We start from the raw sequence: 22,630 nt of genomic DNA, 5'->3' as shown, positions 1-22,630 counted from the left end.
TTTCAAAAATTTTAAGTCCTGAAAGTCTGAAATAATTACACACAAAGAAAAGATATCCACTTATGAAACATGAGAAACAGGTATGGCTATAGAAAAGAACTGAGCCTTTCCCACCCAGGAAAGTCAAACTCACACTTTCTGAGTGTTAAGCAAATTCTGGAAAACGAGAAAGACTTTGACAGGGGCACATTTGCCTGTGTGGGTTCACGATCATTAGGTTAATTCAGATGCTTGCAACTGTTTCTTCCAAAGTGACCCCAGGTTTGCTAAGACTCTCCCTATAGTTCTAAAGATCTCCCTACTTCCGCCTTCTGCTTTTGAAAACACGCTGCTTAGATGACAAGGCCACGGTCCACAACACTTCTACCTGCTGCTCTCGGTGCAAAACCAAAATGACACTAAAGTGAAAGTGGCTGGTAAAGTGTGACGTGCCACAGAAGTGGGGAGCACAGCATTACTCCCCCACAGACACGAGACATCATGCGAGAGTCCAGGTCAAGGGCGTGGCGAGGAAGGGGCTGTGAACTAAAAGTAGCTTAGATTAGGAGAACAGCTCTGTTTTCATGCATCTGATTCTTCCCTAAACAGTACATAGTCACCTCGGAAAGTTGAAACTGCAGCAAATAGACCAGGCAATCCAATAGGAGCCATTGTTTACTGAATTCACCTAATGTGACGCTTTGTTTTGCAAAGACGCAAGCTCTGATTCTAGGTAAACATTATGAATTGGGCGACTGGTACACATTTCTCATTTGTCAAATCCAACTCTCTCTAGAGATATAGTTATTACCAGGGATTTCTCTATCATATTTCCTCTAACCTGAACTATATTTCAACTAAATTACAAAAGAATAAATATTGGCCAGATTACTAGGTTATCATTTATGGATTCGATAAAGAGTGACCAAAAAAAAAAATCAATCAGCCACCTTTGATCAGATGTATTCACAAAATACTTAATGATTTATAAAAGTTACACTTTATGACTATTTCACTCTATCTGAAGCACAACAAAACTGAAGCATTGGTAGAACAAAAGACAAGGTTGCAACGCTCAGAAGAATAACTCTAAGTATAGCCATGCTGTAAAAACATACTCATTAAAATAAAACATATTTTTAATCAACACAGTCCTAGAAGTACTGTTTTTTGTTTTTGTTTTTTTCTTTTTCTAGGTAGCAACTAGGTGGTGATAGCTATTGTGGATTCCACTAACATTATTATTCCCACTGTTCTTGGAAAACACCATTAAACTGAACTTTTCAATATTATCAACTAGACTAAAAGGAAAATAAATTCTAAGGTCTCTTAGTAAATATTCCAAGGTCTCTGAGTAAATATTCCAAGGTCTCTGCTTTACATGTAATTAAATATTATTCATTTTTATATTATATTAACAGAAAATGACCAAAGACCAGTGGGAAAAAACCACCTACTCTGGAGTCAGGCCCATCTGGGTTCAAATATCACTTTACCATGACGTGTGTGGCTACAACCCTGGGCCAATTACAGAACTTCTCTGAATCTCCACGCCCTACCCTTTTAAATGGAGATAATAATATATGCATTATGGCCTTTCTGTGAAGCTTAAATGACATAGTCTATATGAACCAGTATCAAATTCATGCTTCCTGTCTACTCAGTAAAAACCTAGAAATCTTTTCTCAACAGGTAGAGTTTGAATATATACTGAATGAATACTCACTGTGGCTAGGCACTGTGTTAGAAGCATTGTGTAGACTACCTATCTAAAGCAAGGAAATTACACAAAAGTATGAACTTATAACCGATATTGTGTGAACCATGTTAAGTATTTATTAGAGTTACTTACTAGTCTCATTTGTAAAGGCCTGACAGATTTTAATATTGCCATAATAGCACCCATTCATGACAGATTCTTTTTTTTTTAATAAGATACTTTTCCTGTTCCTAAAGCTAAGATGTATAACTATGGGACCTAAGACAAAGTCATACTTAAGTTGTGTGTAAAGTCAAATTGAATTTTTATACCATTAACAATTTCAGGTTTTCCATGTTGCAATTGAAAAAAAAAGGAAAAAAAAGAAAAGAAACATGTTTGCTAAATCCAGAAAAATACAAAGTATATCTTGAAAGCCCCCAAACAGTCTATACTTACTTTCTTTGCATCTCATTAGGGAATCAATACTATGGCCTGTTCTGCTGTACATGAACAATACAAAGAACCTTCACCCCTTTTCACAGTACCACAAAATTATATAAATAAATATGTTAGGGCCAAGGGACTGTTTCCACATTTGGAAACAGATTTATCAACGTTGTGTCCTTACCTGGTAAATAGATTGCTGTGCCTTCCACTGACTCTTCATTAATGCCAATCAGGAAACTGGTTTCATTAGAAGTTTCCAGAAGGGGAAATGACGGAGTTGCAAGCTCAGTATTTAACTCTGTGATGCCTAGTGTTGCCTGCTTATTAGAATCAAGCATCCTCGTCGGTACTTGCTGTTTGGGGGTCACTACTGTGGAATCCTCCCCTCTGATCAAAGCTGCCTGTGTTTCAGGGTTTATTTCCAGAGGAGAAGGGATGGTGGGCTGCTCAGAAGTCTGTGGGCTGGGCTGAGGCCCCACACCTGCCTCGACCCCATGAATCACAGAAGCAGAAGGAGAATGTGGCCGCAGGGTAGCACCTTCTAACTTCGTTTCACTTGCAGCTGTGACAATAGACTCAGCCTCAGGTGTTTCAGTACTGGGAAACACCTTGACTGTTTCCCCAGAAACCTGGACACTGGTTGTGCTGTGATAAATTTGGAAAATCTCAACTTCTTCTTGAGCAATTAGTTCTATGGCAGAAGCCTCCGTTGGTTCTAATAGTTTAGGTTTACTTTCATCTTCTGAAGGCTCTGTGTCAAGAGATGAGGATGGAGGCTCAGTTAGGTGAAAGCGCTCTTCACTTGAGGGTTTGAAAGTTACTTCAACGTTTGCAAGTTCTCTTGAGGGTACTGGGGATGTGCTGGCATCTGTACTTGGCAGAGCACTTGGCTGGGGGTCTTCTGAGTGCTCAGAGTCCCCACTGCCTAAGTGGACACTGAGTGAGGGAGATGATGGTGTCTGAGAGAGCAGCTCTGCAAAAGCTGAAACTGTGGATGTGTCAGTGGAATCCGGCAGACGGGATCCTTCCATCACATCAGGTGCCTCTGTTAAACTCTGGGCCGTAAGGTAGGTAGTACCAATACTTACGTAGGGGGTAGGATCTATCAGTGCCTCCTCAGCCCCAGAAGAGAATTCTGGTTGGAAAGAGGGACTTAAATATTTCTTTTCTTCATCCTCATTCTGTGTCCTTTCCAAATAGCCCAACGTTGATATGACTTCACTTTGGTCTGCAATAGCTTGACCATCAGACAAAGTGCTTGATTCAAAGATGTCATCGAGGGTTTTGACTTCAGTTTTTGACTCTGGGTTAACTGTGGCAGATTTACTAGGAATAGGCAGAGAGGTGGCTGTGGGAAGCAAAACGTCTAATTTTGTCTCTGAGCTAAGGATGGGGATCCCAGTTGTGAAGATAAAACCTGTGTGATCTAATGGATTTCTGTCTTCAGGGGCCTTCGATTCAGGTGTTGCCTGAGTATAATTAGCCAGCAGAATATCACCGGAAGCCTCAAAGTTTTCCTCGGTTGAAGACAGGTTAGCGGCTACTTCATACTTCTCTGGAACTTGAGTGCTGTCTTCACTACTGTCAGGAGGTCCCGAGGGTACTTCTGGATCCAAGTCCGTTTGCATTCCAAGGATGTCTTCATATATCGGTTTAGTGTGATCAATATCTATGATAGTATTTTTATCTGTGAGCTCAGGTAGAATTTCAAGGATGGTACTCTCTGTCATGGTCAATAGTAAATCCTTGTCCTCTTTGTCCAGATCTATAATAATACTTTCAGTAGCTTTTCTTCTGTCGGGTTTCAATGTGGAATCCTTGAATCCCCCGAAATGGTCTTGGAAACTATCTGCAGCACCTTCTGTGGCCCTCTCATACGACGCTGTACTGGCCAGTGTGCTGGCTGCCTCAGGAGAGCTTTCATTCTGCTCGGGATGAAGCGGCAGCGCCATCGAAACTGTCGGGAATCCATCAACAGTAACAACTTCAACACTTGGAGCCGTGGGACGTGTTTCCAGGGATCTATCAGAAACAAATGTGGTGCTTTCTTGCCTAGTCGCCTGAGTCATTCCAGAAGCGTGGACTTCTGCATCAACTGCATCCAATTCCCCAGAACCTTCTCCAGAATGTTCATAAAACAGGTCAGATGGTTTTGGTGTTGATGTAACAAATCCTTTGGCCATTTCAAGATCATACGTTCTAGCCAGAAAATCAGTGGAAGAGGTTGCTGTTTCTTTAGTTTCTGCTGTTGAAGAATTCTCGCTAGAGACTTGATCAGTCAGAGGCTGCGGTCTGCTGGTCTGGATTTCTTCTGCCCTACCATGTGTCTGATTTTGAGAATGTTCGGGGCCTGCGGAAAAAGTGAGAGGTGTCGTAAAGGGCCCTTCTGTTCTGGCGTCACTTAAAATTTCTGGTAACGTTGTGCTGGATGCTGTCTCACCATCTTCGAAAATGCTGTCTGTTTTGGAAATGAGTGGTCTCATTTCATTTGCTACATTTTCCATTCCCTCAGAGTCTCCACTTGTATCATTTAAGATGCTGGCCTCTAAATTTTGTACTTGAGAAGTCAGGGGGTATACTGTGCTAAGGACTTGTTCTATTTCAGTAAAATTCACTGATCCTATAGTAGGCAAAACTTCTTCCCCAGATCCCAGTCCAGAGAATAAAAGATCTGTATCTGACTCTTTAATTATCGGGCTCGTAACTTTGGGAAAGGGTTTTATACTTTCTTCCTCTTTGATGGTTGAACTTGCAATTACACTTTCAGCTGGTACTGATTCAGTCACTGAGGCAGTAGCTAAGAAAAAATGGTGTTTTTCTGTAACTTCTGGGAGAGTAGTGTACAATGCCAAGCCCTTTGAATCCAGATCTGAAGTGGACACGTCAGCTAAAGGAATGACTTCCTCCTCCACTTTCTCACCAGTACTGTAAGTTTTCTTTGTCGTTAGTGTGAAATAATCTGTGGTTCGGAGTCCAGGTTCAGGAAATGTCTGTGAATCAAAAGTTGTTTGTTCTGGTGCAACAGAGCTTTGAAGGGGTTCAAAGGAGTTTTGTTCTTGAATCTTTTCCTCTGACACTATTTCGCTTCCATTTCCTTGCCTTACAGGGTTGACTTCTTGTCTAGGCCATAATTTGTCTGGCTCCACAGTTGGGGGAGAGTCCATTGAAACTGTGTGATTCTCCCTCACCTCCCCCTCTTTGGTTGAAGCTTCAGTACCCTCAGCTTCTGCTGTTGGCAAAATGGTGGATCTTTGATCACTTTCATCGGTAGCACCTTCTTCTCCCAATCGTTGGTCAATAAATGGGGAATCTGTTCCAGAGGCTTTTCCCACGGCACTGGGAAACACTTGGTCGGCAGAGCTGCTTACTGAGAGCAACTGCTCGCCCGAGCCCTCAGCAGAGGCTGTGAATTCTTCCCAAGGGAAGGCTGAGCTGCTGACCAAGGTGCTGCCAGGTCCCTCAGAGTCAGCAGTGTGGTTACTGAGGTCCGAGGTAGGTGTGACAGATGGTGACATCTGGGTATCCTTAAATGCTGCATCCCCTGAGCCTTCCATCATCACTATTTCTTCTTTTGTTATGGGATAAGATACTGTCGAGAATTCTCTGAAGTCACCACTGAAATCTTCCTCCAAAGGAAAGTCTGTAGGAAAGCCCTTTATTTCTGCCCTGTGAATTGGCTCTCCTGAGATCTCTGAAGCCAAGTTTTCCTTGGATGTTTGGCTTATAATTTCAGCAACCTCTCTGTCCACTGCAGTACTCAAGACTTGTTCGGTTGGCTCAAAAGGGAATACAGTTTCCACATGTGGAGACCAAGTGCCAGCTGCTTCCTCTTCAGCTAGAATTTCAGGCTCCAAATTTAATGAAAGTGAAGGAACAGTGGTAGTTTCTGGGTCAACAGCAGCTTCTGCAGAGCCCTGCTCCATAAAGAGAGAGACAGGGCTCCCTGGGACAGTAGATGACTCTTCTGGAACCCCAGGTTGACTGCTAAGGCTGGGATCTGTGGTCTGTGCTGCCAGATTGCCTAAAACTTCTGCGCCTGTAAAAACAACAGTAGAACTTGTCGTTTCCCTTTCAGATTGTGTGGGTGTCATCTGGGACATGAAACTCTTCCTAGCAGCAGCTGCTGAATCATCAGGTGGACTTTCACTTGAGCTTTCTAATTCAGAGGGTGAAACAAACTGATCTGATGGCTGTGTAGGGGAATGTACCTCAACTGTAGAAACTGTTCCTGCAGCTCCCTTCTCCTCATCTTTCCTTGTTGTTTCCTCCAGAGGTGGACTGAAAACCCACTCAAAATTGTCTGTCTCCCTTACAAATTTGGTAGGCTCTACTGCAGAAACCTGTTCAGAAATTGAATATACGGAGGTTGCAGGAACATCCAAAAGGCTCTCTGTGATCATGATCTTGCTGGTGTCTAAAGTAATGAGGGAGTCTGTAGTATTTCTCTGTGATAAATCAGTTATCATGGCAAATATTTTATTTTTGTCTTCTTCTGCTTCCCCAGAGCCTTCCAGAATTGGAATTGAAGGACTTCCTGAGAACTCGACAGTGTGTCTAGGGGTTATTTCCACCCAGCTTTCTACTGTAGACAATGGCTCCTCAGGCTGTGGAGTCCCTGTTAAGATAAATGATGCATCCTTGGACACAGGTGCTGACACAGAACTTGCAACTATACTTGGAGGATGTGTGGTAGAACTTTTTTCTGCTTCTTCACCAAGTGTTCCTTCGGTAGCCCCTGAAAAGATGATTTTGTGAGATTCTTGGTCGATGGCAACATCTCCTGAAGACTCTTCAGGAAACAGAGGCACCGATTCAGTATGTTCATGCACCAGATGATCAAGTTCAGGACTTTTCTCTGTGATTGACTCTGGCCCCTCGGTGGCTTCTCCTTCGTGGATTGAGGCTGTGGGGAAAATATCAGGCTCACCACTTGAAAAAGACTCTGGTGTTTCAGGGTAAATCTCGGGTCTCCACGTAATTTCAAGGGACTCAGTTGTTTCTTTAGATTCATTAGGTTGCATGGCAGTAGATAATCCAGCATGGGTGATTATAAACTGATGACTATCACTTTCACTGCTGTCTGAAAAATTTTGAGAAGGTGCCACACTTTCAAACTGGCCACGCCTAGCTTCTGCTGCTTCTGGGTCCTTGGGGACAGTGGTGACTACATGCTTCCCATTTATGTACTGCACGGATGGGGTGGTCGTGACATCTGTGGCATTGAGACACTCCTCATCTTCTTCATCCTCTTCACTGTGCAATATACCAAGTAACTCAGGTAAAATTTCAGCAATTAGATCGTGCTCTGGATCTGTCTCTTCGCTACAAGGCTCATCTTCTTTAGATTCTGAATCTATTGGATGACCAATTACACTCAAATCACTCATTCGACCTGAAAAAAACAAAGAGTTTTCACAATACTTAAATAGAAGATTTGGCAGTGTACGATAGAAGAAATCGATAGCAAGGCTGGCTGATCACACTCTCACACAAAAAGAAGGATTCAAATCTGTTCACAGTAAGAGCAATCACCCTTCTACACATGGGTTCTCAGTCTTCGCGTTTGCTGTTTGATATTAACAATGGGAAAAATAAATCCAATTGTAGCAACAGGTCACAAAAGCTCGTCAACATGTTTAACAAAACCACGTCCTTAAAACGAAACAAGGCACCATGTACACCCAGTGTAATCATGAAATGGAGGAATTCATCTCTGTGCGAACTGGAAAAAAAAAATTTCAAGTTAAGATCACTTCACCAGATCATACAAAGTAACTGATTGCTGTCCTTTGTGTCAGCACAAAGGAATGCGAAGATGCCCTCTATTGAATAAGGAAGTGAGAAGCGATTTCTTCTGGCCTCTTGTCATAAGTTATCCTAGAGAAGACTTTTTAGAAACGTAAAAGAGAGGTTTCTTTATAGCCCTTTCACAGTGTAATGACAATCCTGTCCCAGTGCAACAGTAAGACAAGACTTAGCTGTGTAATAGACTGGAGCCACATTCCATGCACAAGGGCAGGAAGCCCTGGGGAGGAGGGGCTGGGGGTCTCCACGCAGGCCTGTCTCACAGAAAGCACCAAGAAAGAAGAGCCCTCCACACCTTTACACCTTTATCTGTAATGAGAGGTGATCTGGACTGGGGCAATTGTCATTCTCTTTATTAACCTTTTCTCCAACAGAATTCAGGAGTCACTTCTAAACATTAAACCTAGCATACCTGAAATAACACCTATCCTGGGAACATTTCCTAGATTGTAGATTGCCACAGGGCATCAACCCATTAAGCCCATCTGCCTTTTCTCTCTCCAGAAATCCCCCAGCAAAGCTTCTCATCTGAACACCAGGAGGGAGTTCTGCACCCTCATTCGCATCGCAGCGGAATTCAGTGGTCCTTGGAGAGGTTCCCACCACTGCAGATGTCCTAGTTTCAGAATCACGGCAGCACAGAAGGTACCTGTGGGTGTGCTGACCCCAGGAGAGGACAGAGGGGCTCGGAGGGTGGCCCAGGGTCTCGCCCTCTGGTCCCGGGAACACTGTTGCAGATACAGCTTTCAGCCTAGCCCTGATCCATGCCACACGTGCTTAGGTTGAACCTGAGAACTTACAGGAGGAATAATAATCACAACGATGGAATCACTCCTGCCCCTAATTGGTAGGGAAATGGCTTCTGTTGTCAGAAGCCACTCCCCTTCACCCATGAAAGGATCAACACCTAGCACTTCCTGATGTCAAAAAAGAAAAACAGTCTATTGAGATGGTAGCAATATTGTCTGTATTCTTTGCATGTGTGTGTGCTCACTGCTTCAGTCATGTCTGACTCTTTGCCACTGTATTCTCTGTATCAACATAAACACAGAAGTATATGAACACCCAATAAAAATTCTACAGAGCTCCTTCTTTTTTTAACTATGGTTTGCTAATACCAAAAAAAAAAAAAAAACAACAACAAAGACCACAAAACTTTTATGTAACTAGAAGATACATTGTATTTACATTAATCCCTTTCACTCTAATAAAAACAAAAAAGAAAACTTTTTTTCTCTGTATCCCATCTTTACCATATTGTCACCATAAAATATCAATATTATTTGTGTCAGAGTAGGTTACTCTTCCCTACTCCATGTCCATCCTACTTAACTTTCACACAGTACAAATCATTCCTTATATCTCCACTGCATATATTCACTGCTTCGATCATGGAAACAAAGTGGGATAGGTATTCAAATGAACAAAAAATACTGCTACCCTAAACAGAAATGTGATCAATACATAACTCTGGCATATTACAAAAATATAAAACCCCACCTCGAGGGGTGGGATGGGGTGGGAGGTTGGAGGGAGGTTCATGAGGGAGGGAACATATGTATTAACTATGGCTGATTCATGTTGATGTATGGCAGAAATCAATACAATATTGTAAACCAATTATCCTCCAATTAAAAAAAACAACGAGAAAAATAAATAAAACAGATGGCCAACAAGGACCTACTCTACAGCGCAGGGCACTGTGCTCAATATTCGGTAATAATCTAAATGAGGAAAGAATTTGAAAGAGAATTTACATATGTGTATGTAGAGCTGAATAACTTTGCTGTGTACCTGAAACTAACACAACATTGTAAATTAACTATAAACCAATATAAAATAAACATTAAAAAAATAAAAAATATGTAAAACTAATATCAATGATTTCTGCCATAGAAGTTATAGCTACTCCTAACTGCCAAACTCATGGAAATAATTAAATGCCATACCTTTTTATTTTCACATAAGAATAAGTTCATTTAATATTAGATCACAGAAGTTATTACTGTGATCTTATACAGTTTCATGGTGTATGTTTTAAAAGAAAACATCTTCAGATGATAAATACCTTTTAATACAGCTTGCGTTGAAGGCTACCTCTCACAAAGGAAAAAAGAATGTGAGAGAATATATATGCATACGCTCATACAGGTATATGAGAGAAGGCATTGTTAAATGCCTTCTGTGCAAATCAATCTTTTGAAATATCACATCTATAACCTTATCTAATCACTAAATCAAGTAGTCTCATTGAGAATACTATTTGAATATAGTTGAGTGAAAGTGTGTTAGTCGCTCAGTTGTGTCCGACTCTTTGCAACCCCATGGATTACACAGCCCACAGGCTCCTCTGTCCATGGAGTTCTTCTCCAGGTAAGAATACTGGAAGTGGGTTGCCATTTCCTTCTCCAGGGGATCTTCCCGACCCAGGCATCAAACCCAGATCTCCTGTACTACAGGCAGATTCTTTACCGTCTGAGCTACCATGAAGTTATGCTCAGATTCTGTGAAACTTTGTAGAATTTAACAGGAACTTCAAAAATATGCCAAATTATATTGCTTATAGTGTCATTTAGCGTATCACCCTTTTCATTAGGTATAAATATCATAAGAACTCATTATTAAAAATGATCACACATACAGTCTAAATTTCCACAGCACCTTGTACTTAAATACAGAAAGAATTTCAATAAGAAGCATAGGTGTGTGTCAAGCATATTAAAAAAAATCCCCATCACATTTTGTACCTTTGTATAAGCAATAGAGATTAAACTAACTACTCAGCCAAGCTTCTCCAGCCAAACACAAGGATAAGTAAGGAAATAACTGCTTGATAGCCTTTATTTATAAACTTCTAGGCTGGGAATAGGGTAAAAATATTCAATGTTATTATAGATTTGTATGAATTTCTAAATAAATTCCTTAATTTTTAGAAAAACAAAGTGGATATAAACATAGCCCATGAACTTCTTAGTGAATAATTATAGATAGAGGTTCCATTAGGTATGATGTTGGTAGCTCTAAAAATAAGTGGGGTGGAAAAAAGCAGAAATAAGACACAGAGGCCTGTCAGTGTCAAATGTCAGCATGTCAAAGGAACTGACACTCTGATGCTCAATTACATGTTTTACAAAAGAAAAGAATGATTTAAAATAAAATGTTTTCTTAGCAAAGAAAACAAAGAACTCATTGTAAATCAACAATTTTTATAATAATTTCATTGATTATCAACTCATTAAGTCTATTTAATCCATTAATTACAGTGCCTGACATTCACTTTACGTTCTCTAATTGCAGTTCAATGAACAGAGTATAATATTCTTTTAGCCCATTTTCCACTTGGATAAGGAACCCTGGCATTTCTTATTGCTCATAAATCTGAGGACTCCTTTGGCATTTTAGACCAGCGTATCAGAATATTTCACCAAAAGACTAAACTGTTAGATGTAATTTATTCCATTTTCTAACCTAAATAAATACCACAATACTTCAGTCACAGCCATATTATACTTCACACCATAGCTCAGCATCGTACTGGTTTTTGCATGCAAAATTAAATAAACTCCCACAACCACGCATGAGACCCAAAAATGCAATCTCCCTAAGACCAACTGATGGCACAAAATTTACTAAATACCTCTTCTCTATGAGACTATTTGGCAGACTCATATTTACCAACTTCACAGAAACCTACAGCCTCCAAGGGTGTCTTCCAAATCTTTCTCTTTCTCTCTGAAACAAGTCCTCTTGCCAATAGGTTAGAGAAATGACCTTCCTATAACTCTTTTCTGCAAAGTACACTTTTTGGTTGTACATAATGCAAATGTACCAATCATTACATTTAAATTAGAATTCCTTTTTTCACCTGCCTTCCAAGTACCTGATCTGTCTTGCCTCAGAACGGCAGAAAATACAGAAATACTTAAGCAATTTCATCTTATGCTTCTCATTGTTCTTTGAAGCTGGCACTGACCAAAGGACTATCAGTGCATCATAATAAACAGTGATTGAGAAGATACACTTCAAAAAGTGCTCATTGAATATAAGCACTGTAAAAATGCTCCACTCAGCAAGAATTCTTAAACAAAGATATGAAATGTGACATGAAATTATTTGGTTTCCTTTTTTGAAAGGAATCTTCTCACAATTAACTTGTCAGTGAAAAGTGAAAGTGGAGTCGCTCAGTCGTGTCCGACAATTTGCTACTCCATGGATTGTAGCCCACCAGGCTCCTCCATCCATGGGATTTCCCAGGCAAGAATACTGGGTGGGTTGCCATTTCATTCTTCAGAGGTTCTTCCTGACCCAGGGATCGAACCCAGGTCTCCCGCATTGTAGGCAGATGCTTTACCATCTAAGCCACCAGGGAAGTCTTAATAACTAATCAGTATTTATTATTAAAATAAGTTGTGTTCCAAATGGCTTCTTCTGATTTCTTAATGTTGGTTCAAGGGTGAGGAAAATATTCATTGCCCAGGGCTCTGAAGACAATTTTTTTGGCCAACAGATTCTCTACAGATGAATCTATATTTTATTCTCAGCATGGCAAACTTGTTTTCATACTTTTAAAATGTCATGAAGGGCTTCCCTGTTGGCTCAGTGCTAAAGAATCCACCTGCCAAAGCCAGAGACACGGGTTCAATCCCTGATCCGGGAAGATCCCACGTGCTGAGGAGCAACTAAGCCCGTGGACCACAACTATTGAACCTGTGTTCTAGAACCTGGGAGCTGCAACTATGGAGCCCATGAGCTGCAACTACTGAAGCCTGTGAGCCTTAGGGTGCATGCTCTGCATCAAGAGGATCACTGCAATGAGAAGCCCACAAAAGCCCCCACTCATGACAACTAGAGAGAAAGCCTGAGCAGCCACAGACCCAGCACAGCCAACAATAAATAAATCAATAAATAATTTTTGTAAAAAGTCACCAAATCTACTTAGGATAGACAAGTGAATTCACTCCCGCCACCGCCACCTCCATCTCACCCATATTCCAATTTGTTCCTCTTTATTTAGTTTCTGAAGTTACTTCTTCATCCCCCTTTCTTGCCACCACCCTCACCCACCACGCATATTATGAGAGAGTGGCAAGACCTATAATTATTGCAAAGCAGAAAAGTTTCTTTGTAGGGTGTGTGACCGGCGGGGGGTGGAGGGGAGTAGGGAACACCTGCGTTTTTGTGAAAGCAAGTATTTCACCAAGAAATTGTGATTTGCTCTATTTTGTACTAACAGTGCAACCTCATGGAATAATTAATGATCCCAGCTCTTAGGTGAACAAATTCTTATAAAAGACAACTCTATTTTAGAATTTTATTCTAAGGGTGATATAACTTTTATTTGGACTACAAGAGTCAAACCACAGAACTCTACACAGCATATGTATAATCTTTTCCCTGTTTCTATGAATGTATTTTAACAGCTTGACTATACCATGCTAATAGATGCTTTTAACAGCATTTCACACAAAGCTTTATTGCTAGCTGACCTCAAATTACTCATCAAGTATATTTAAGTACTTAATGGCAAAGTTTTGTAGACATAACACAAGTCTTACAATCACACTGTTAGCAGACACAAAACATAGTTGCTAAGATGCAGAGGCAGCTGGCTAAAGTCCATGTTTTCTATAGGGAATTCTACAATTTAAGAGCTTTTAATTAAATCTAAGTATATACCAATCCACTCAGTGGAGAAATATTAGGATCACATTTCTCTATTAATATAGATTTCATTTTAATGTGTGGAAAAAAAGATTTTGTTTCCTTATTTAAAAAATACAATAGACAGCCATACTGAAGTACTTGAGAAACACTTACAGAATTTAAATAGAGAAAACTTGAAGGTGTCTAAGGTATTTAAGCTTTCTGACACATACCTATGAATCTAATATATCCAGACATAAGCAAATGCTTCAATTTCATTCACCATTGATATATTCTTAACTAAAATAAAATGCTAGCTGCCACCTTGTAAAGCAAAGAAGACTACCTAATGTGCCTTTCCACTAGGTTATCTCAGACGTTCCAAATTTCCCAACATTTTCAAAATTTGAGACACTAAAAATGGTGCCAACTCAGGATGTTGAAAAAAAAAATGACATTAGCAATCAAGATATAAATATCATCCCCAAATCTTGTCAGTTGTTTTCCTATGCTTAAATTACTTTAATAATTGAAAATCACGTGATATTTAGATCAACGCCCAATGCCTCCAGAGGTAAGAGATTAAACTAGAGGCCAGGAGATCAAGATTGGATTCTGTGACCCGTGTCTCCCTGTTAGTTCTGCGAGCCGAGGTTCATTTGGTGCACCACCCATGCATGCTATCGGACATTGACAGCTCCTGCTTGCCGAGAAAGGAGCTCTATATTTCTCAATTCATGAATTTTACACCCAGAAAGCGCAATAAACAATATAAGCGTTTCTGATGGCCTCACTTTTGAGGCAGACATGTTATGGGGATGATAAATGGGAATCATCTCTTTTCCCAGCTTCAGATAATCCTCTAATAATGCTGTTCTTTCAAGTGGAAAGAATGTGTTTAGATACCGTCATCCGCTCTAAGTGCGCTTAAGGAGTTACCACTGAGTGTGGGCTTTTCTTGCTTATGGAAGAGGCCCAAGGGACTCCCTAACTTCCAATTTTTAAGGGTAAGGGCTTTCCTGGAGAGCTTAATCAAGTAATTGTGGGCCCTTCAAGCATTTTTGAACAGTAAAATAAAGAGCTGTATGAAAAAGAAGGCAGGTTATTTCAGTTTGTAAATGTTTCCTTGAAAGCAGAGCAAATGACAAAAACCAATTATTGGGCAATGCTTATTTTTCTTATCTTTTTTATGTTAGTTCCCCATGACTGTCAAAGCTTTTCATAGATAAATAGATGACAAATAATGACTAGATGCCCAACACCAGAAAAATACTTTGTTCAAAATCAAGGATTTAAAATTTAGGTAAAACTCTTTGACATCAGTAAAACAAATGCCCCTCATATATGTGTGTGTGTGTGTGTGTGTGTGTGTGTGTATCTCAATATTTCCTTCCAAGCTCTCAAATTACAGCTACTAAACTGAACTTTACAAACATCATTTTGTTTTAATTACAACACTTCTTTCTTCAAAAGTTACCTCTTCCAACTGACCTCTTCAATAGCATGTTCAAACAGCTCCATCACTATCCTCACATTTATCCTCACCTTCTCATTCTTTGTTCTCATTCTCTGCATCTCTGAGTTGGATGCAGAGAAATCTATGCCCCCATCTCAATATCCTCCTCATTCCCAACTCACACTTCTATTCAACAAGAATCCTCCTGCCCCGAACTTGGGATGCTTCATAAATCCTCCTTGGAGCTTCACTCCTGTACTCATGCACGATCCAGCTGAAGTCTCCATTCCTCCACTAAAACTCCTCGGCCTAAACTGGTTGTGTCTTTCACTTGTATGCCATAGGACTTATGTCATATTGTTTCTTATTTACAAATTCCCTGGTGGTTATTATATACTTGTCTCACCTTCCCTACTAACTTGTATGTTCCGTAAAGTGAAAGGATCTGTTAAACATGTAAGGCTTTCCTTATTCTAGCCACTTAGCTTCTCTTTGGAAATTTAGTTGAAAGAATGTCTCATAGTTATTTATCATCAGGAATGGAAATGTTTACATTTACTACTTGGACACTTTCTTTGAAATACCTGCATTTTTTTCTGGTACTGCAGAAACCGTTTTTTGGCTTCAATAATAGCTCAAATTCTGAGACACAGCTAAAAGAGACACAGATTATGCAAATATTAAAGACTTGTATGGCTATGAAAATCAGATAATCTAAGTAGGCAGGCATAGTCTCAATATTATTTTTTATCATTCCTTTCCTTTCCAAATATAGAATCCATATAGGTTTATCTCAGGGCAATACTCACTATTTTTCTCAAGTGGAAATATATAATGAACAAATTGACTTTGTCAGTATACTCAAAAGAATCCTTAAGCCATGAGCATATGTATTTCCTTTTAATTTCCATGGCTGATAGAGAGAAAGTGATATGGGTGTGGCAGGGTAAGGTATGCAGGTCCATGTAATTCAAGATATATTCTCCACCCCTCACAATCACTTTTGATTCAATTACAATTATTTTGCAATGTTAAAAAACATATGTTTCAGTTACAGTCATTTCTATTTTCTTCCTTCCTTACAGATGCCAAGGTTCATTTAACATGTGTGAGAAAAGCTACCCTTCCCAAAATGTGATCAAAGGCCACCATTTCATTTAGGGGAGACTGAATTAAACACTTTTTTTTCCTCCTTAAAACTGGCAAAATACGACTTAAACTTGCAGAGGTTTAAAGCAGCCCCTCCCCCAGGTATATGTCTATATCTCAACCCCTGCCTGAAGGTCAGAAAGCCTTTACTTTATTGTAGGGTTCAATATTCTCCAGGAATAAAGACTGCATGCATTAAAAAATACAGACATCTAATACTAAGAAAAGAAGGCAAGTTTAAGGAAAGAAATAACAAATATGAAGGCCTGGGTCCCACCACTAGAAATTCAGATTCAAGTTGTCTAATGGGGGACGGGGGAGTGGCTATTTTTATGTGGAGGCTCCCTGGTGATTCTGATATAAAGCCAAGGTTGAGAAGCAACATGAGCAGAATTTATGCACCGGGAGATCTCCTGGGGCTCCGCAGAATAGCATCACTGTCAGTCAGCTGCTGATATCTGGTTGGTGCTGTTCTGTGGCCTCCTGGGCAACATGATGGTTGCTCAGCAAGAGGATAAAGGCCCAGAGTTTCCTGCGAGGCTGATTGTGAGACTCTGTCTGTTATATTAACTTATTTCATTGTTGCTGCTGTTGTTCAGTCGCTCAGTTGTGTCCAACTCTGCGACCCCAAGGACTGTAGCAAGCCAGGCTTGCTTGTCTTTCACTATCTTTTGGAGTCTGCTCAAACTCACGCCCATATTACCTCTATTTTTCTTTTTATTAAAGCAAGCAACTAGCTTTTATTGTATACTCTTCTTGCTTATTGTTTATTTCAAGTTGCCTTCCCAACTAAGCTATGGATGACATTATTTTCCTTTCCCTAGCCCTGGTGGCTCAGACGGTAAAGCATCTGCCTGCAATGCGGGAGACCCGGGTTTGATACCTGGCTCAGGAAGATCCCCTGGATAAGAAAATGGCAACCCACTCCAGGACTATTGCCTGGAAAATTCCATGGACAGAGGAGCCTGGTGGGCTACAGTCCATGGGGTCGCAAAGAGCTGGACATGACTGAGGGACTTCAATTCACTTCGGTTTGATTGAATGGTTTTATTTCAACAAGCCTTTAAAGTACTTCCTGGGAGTGAGTGTGAAGAGATGGGCAGAGACTGCTTTATCTTCAGAGAGTGAAATGGCTCCCTTAGGAAGCAGAGCAAGGTAAGATCACAACATAATAAAAGATGGTAACTCTAGTATATCCCGTTGTACTCTACAGAAGCATACGCGGGTGTGTTCTCTTTTCCCTTTCTCAACTTACAGAAACCCAAACCTACTCCGAACAGCACGTGGCCAAAGAAACTAACTCACCCTGTGAGATGCCAGGAATACTGTGGTGTAAGATGAAAAGATGAAGTCACTAGAAGACCGACAAGGAGTGTATGCTGATTACATCCTGGGGGCAAGGCGGTCTGGGTACCGTACTGTGACATAATATGTCAAGCTTTCATAGACACAGATGTTGAAGTACAATTAAACTTTCCCTCTCACTCAAGGGATTCTTTCTTTCCGGTGTCACATCTCCTACTTTAACTTATCTATGGAAGAGTTTATTTATACATTCTCACAATAATTCTAGCAAGTATTTAGAAGGTTTGCCATAATTTATTCTCCTCCTCCAAATCAAACCACTCCTTTTAAGAATAATTATAGCTTTCATGCCACTGGATCAGGGTTTCCTTCTTGATTCACACTCAAAAGGTCTGAATATTGGCATATCCCTCTAAGGAACACAGTTTCTCATGCAATAGGTGCTCAATTGTCCACAGGATACCCTAGGTTGAAACAATATTTTACATTTTCCATTGCCTCAATTGTGTCGTAAAAAAATCAAAGTACTTCCATACAAACGAAAAAAAATATATACAACAGTTTTCACTAAAAAATGTTCCCCTGGCCCCTCAACCAGAGCCCCATTCTTGGAATCTTTCTATCAATAAAGTCACTTATTAACCAGCTTTTTTTTTTTTAATATGTGACAAACTGGCCTCACTGAGGTTCCATGTAATAAATTTTGCAAATAAATTTTTAAAACTGACAAAAACAGATAATGTATTTAAATTATTTTTTCATTTCACCTCATTAAAATGAAACCTTTACAAAGCATTTCTTTTTCTGTTTCTTTTATCCCATTGCTCCTCTCACCACACGTCTCTCCCCTTAGCTACACCCCTCCCCCCCAAAAGTTCTGAACACTGTCTGGGCCCGTGAATACATTTTTTATTCACTGCACAAATGAATGATCTAAGAGCTATTAAGAAAGAAGAATGTAATCCCTGTGTAGAGAACTAGGGGGTTTCCTTGACAACAACAAAAAGACAGCAGGGAATGCCCATGTTTTCTATGAATATGCAAGAAGAGGCCTGGCCCAGCACCTGGAAAAATTTATAAAGAATCTGTGAAAAGATCTTTTCTTTGCAAAAAATTAAATTTGTAATCATCAAAAATCACAAGTCCAATTTTCACATATGAAAAAGAGCAGAAGGCTAATGAGTGCTACATGTTGATAGTATAGAATCAATACTATAACTATATTTAAAATTTAAATAAGGGCTGCAGCTGCTTCTGATTTGCACCCAAAATGGCATCACCCTAGACAAACACAATCCATAGATGATTAAAATTTTAACAAGCTCTTGCAGTCAGACAGATACTAGAGTATAATTATATTTGTCTCGCTGTGGTATAAATCATCTCAAGCTTTAAGGTAATTGCATTTTTAACACATTTAATACAAAACAATCTACATTTTCCTACATTTAGAAGTTCACAATGAAACAACTGCTATAGCTGAGAGGGGATTTGTTTCTACTATGTCATGGCCACGTGCAAGCCACTGTGCTGCGGGCTTTCTAGTCACTTAGGAGGTATTACACGTGTGATGTGCCCGCCACCATGTCTTACAAGTTCAAGAACAGATCCCCTTCTCTTTTAAGTAATCTGGTGAGTTTGTAGCATTAGCACATATGATTACTATTATAACAACTGAGGCCTGTGGCGATCAAGCAATTTACCCAAGATCAAATAGGTGGCAGAGAACAATGTTGACCATGAACCCAAGTCTGTTTCCAAAGGCTCTTTCCACTCCATCAAACTGTATCCCATGGATCGAATCAACTACCTATCCATGGACTTTCAGAATATCACAGAGTGTGCTCCAAAAATCCAGCTCTAGTATAGTACTTAGTGAATGGCAATTATTTGACTATTTGTTGAATACATGTATGTTAATATATGTTTGGATACATACATATATGTATAGCTCAGTTGGTAAAGAATCCACCTGCAATGCAGGAGATCCCGATTCGATTCTTAGGTCAGGAAGATCTGCTGGAGAAGGGATAGGCTACCCACTCCAGTATTCTTGGAATTCCCTTGTGGCTCAGCTGGTAAAGAATCTGCCTGCAATACAGTGAGACCTGGGTTTGATCCCTGGGTTGGGAAGATCCTTATATATATATATGTATATATATACCCAGTCATCTTTTGTTATATAATCCCTATGATTTGGAAAAAAAGAGTATGTATCAGAATTTAGGAACTATTCTTTCTATACAATAATCACTACTACATCCATTTTACTGGCAAAAAATTCTGACAGAAAGTTTAAGAAATTTCTGGGTCCACATTGCCAGGAATCAAAGGAAAGGCTAATTGTAGCTTCCCCAACTTGCATCACCTGCTTCTGTAATACTGCTAATTCAAATTGCGTTTGAATTAAGATATTATAAAACCTTAAATCACATTTTAGGGTATGCAGCCCACTCTAAAAAGTAGTTTTCTGTCATTTAATTTTACAAGTGTGTAATTCTAAACCATGATACATCATGGGCTGTGTTTTGAAAAGCTAAACATACCTAACTTACCGATGATGCTCTCTTTATCAAAATGTATCAATCATTGAAAAATAGGAAAATGTGAGAGAACACTCCTTCCTGAGAAAGTTGCCCGAAGTTTCCATGAATCTGTAGAGGCTTCTAGGTGAATCCTAAGAAGGCATTCATCTTCTGAATCAGGGGTGCCACTCTGTCATTTGAGCCCAGTCTAGAAAAATGCTTGATAGAACTTGGGGCTCCTTGGCCCAACTGGTGAGCCTCTGTTGTGAAGCAATAAGCTAAATAATGAGTTTTCAGTAATTTGTTTTTGATCTTACCCTTCCAGCAAGAACCGCTTATATTTTATCCTTCTCATGAAATATTTTCTGAATCCCCTTTTATTGATTTCTTCTTTGTTGACATTATCTGCCATTTAGTCAGTATCTCATTCCTAGTGTGTAATTATGCATTTCTGTACTGTTATTACATTTGACTATGTTAATATAGGCTCCTCAAAAGCATTTAAAGGCTTTGGGAGCAGGGCCTATGGTTTACAGTTATTTTGTGTCCTTTTTGATTTTGTTAAAGAACAAAGCATGTTGTAGCTTTACCTGAGGATAACCCTTGATTGACTACTCTGCTAGAAGACAGTGAGTGCCTTTCTCTCAAGGTCACTGCTAATGACAACTGAGTGCCATTTGTCTTTGGCTAAAGCCCCACCTCAATAGCAGCTTTGATACTCGCAACTTGTAATTGCAAGTGCCATTTTTAGAAAGAAGAGGCAATGGTTCACCTTAAGAAGAAGACAACAAAGTTCCTTTTACCCATCTACAGAACATCTTTTATTATTAAGCCTCAATCTGTGAGAAACACGATTTTAATGTCTTCAAGACTTTCTTGAGATTAGTGGGTTAATAAAATATTTATAGAGCATTTAAAAGTTTCAGATTCTATGTGTTTTGTATGTGTGTCTTATGTGAGTGTATGTGTTAGATATACAAAATATTTCACTTAGAAGGACTTAGTAAAAAGGTAAGCTTTGATCTGTAGTGTAGTGTTAAGCTCATTAATAATTTAAAAATATTAAGGCCAATTCTTTTCTTCCTACTATAGAAATGAAGGGAAAAGAGACAGTCTCTTCTTTTTTTCATTATGTTACCAATAGAAGAATTCAGTCCTTTTCTAGACAGCCAAGGAGGAATGAGGGAAGCCATCCTAATTCCCCGCAGGGGAAAAAAAACATGTGCTTCTCTGGCAGGGAGCCACAGCTGGGGCCCAGCTAAGGGAACCACTCAAGTGTGTAGGCACCCGCCCCATCCACTTTCAGGGATGTGCTCCCTGAAACAGCAGGAGAGAAACAGCCCAGAACCAGAGCTACTGGCTTCAGCGTGCGGTTCTCCTGCCACAGCAGGTATCTGAATAGCCTACACAGAGCCCCTTATTAGCAGCAAACGAAACCTAAGCCATCTCCTCTTAAACCAGTAGAATGCCAATGAGAAGCCAGGCTTTCCAGAGTCTATATTCTTCCAGAAATTGACAGATAGAGCAGCACCTGAGCCAACAGGGAGTCATTATTCCTGTGAGTTCATCAGGGGAGAGAATTGCCTCACTGCAAAAATGCTCCAAGGAGTGCCAAGACTCAGGCCAGTGCCAAAGTGTCAGACCCAGTGTGCCTCTGTCTGCCATCTGCCGCGCTTCCCCTAGATGCCTCACAAACTACCTCTGAAGTTTAAACACGATAAAATATATAAAGAGTGGTCTGAAAGTATCAAGATGTTAGTGCATGCTTGATGATTTTGCTCTGCACATACTCTGAAATATAATTATATACAATTTTGATTACATATAGCTATCAATAGGATTAAAGTTAGATTTGCTGAATTTGTTTTATTCAGAATCATGTAGAGTTATTCAAAGGTAAATGCCAATAAATGTGTATCACTATAGTGAGATATATACATACATGTAGTGAAAACTGTGCGTGCTCAGTCGTTCAGTCGTGTCCAGCACTTTGCGACCCCATGGACTGCAGCCAGCCAGGCTCCTCTGTCCATGGAATTCTCCAGGCCAGAATACTGGAGTGGGTAGCCATTCCCTTCTCCAGGGGATCGTCCCCACCCAGGGATCGAACCCACGTCTCCTGCATCACAGGCTGATTCTTCACCATCTGAGCCCCAAGGAAAGCCCATATAGTGAGAGACCAATTTAGAAAATGTCTTTACTTTAAAAAAAAAAATCAGTTCATTCAGAAATGAGTAAATTTTTTGCTGCTCTATTCTGAATTACCCAAATAATCTCATTCTCTTTCTAACTGTGTTCTGAGGTACATGTTACTTTAGAAATAAGCATTGGGGATGAGAGAGGAGTCCCAAAAAAGTGGGGCTCCTAATATCCCCCCCTCAAACACTAACCTGAACAGCCACTCTTTTATATGCTCAAAATATGGAGGCCCTGAATAAGATTTTGTTTGAAGAAAGGAATCTGATTCTATAATTAGAAATCTGAAAGTAGTTCTACATAATAAATTCTATAAAAATGAAAAATGTGATTTAAAGAATTATATAAGGTTATCTTGGGTAACATTACTTCTTAAAAACTGATGACTGTGCTTTCAATGGTATAAATATTGGTATTTACCCA

At 39.8% G+C, this 22,630-nt stretch overlaps 1 protein-coding gene across 3 annotated transcripts in view; it reads right to left on the bottom strand.

Annotated features, from left to right (window-relative positions):
- Positions 1-22,630, bottom strand: part of VCAN (versican) — a 113,904-nt gene that overhangs the window by 38,419 nt on the left and 52,855 nt on the right. For all 3 annotated transcript variants that reach the window (XM_065919094.1, XM_065919093.1, XM_065919095.1), the window contains one exon: positions 2,310-7,520. In XM_065919094.1, the coding sequence (XP_065775166.1) occupies positions 2,310-7,520 (5,211 nt within the window). The remainder of the gene's footprint in view (positions 1-2,309; positions 7,521-22,630) is intronic.

This window comes from Muntiacus reevesi, chromosome 1 (assembly GCF_963930625.1).
Source record: "Muntiacus reevesi chromosome 1, mMunRee1.1, whole genome shotgun sequence".
Taxonomy (NCBI): domain Eukaryota; kingdom Metazoa; phylum Chordata; class Mammalia; order Artiodactyla; family Cervidae; genus Muntiacus; species Muntiacus reevesi.
Note: the sequence above shows the minus strand (reverse complement) of the source record. Positions and strands in the feature narration are given on the sequence as shown.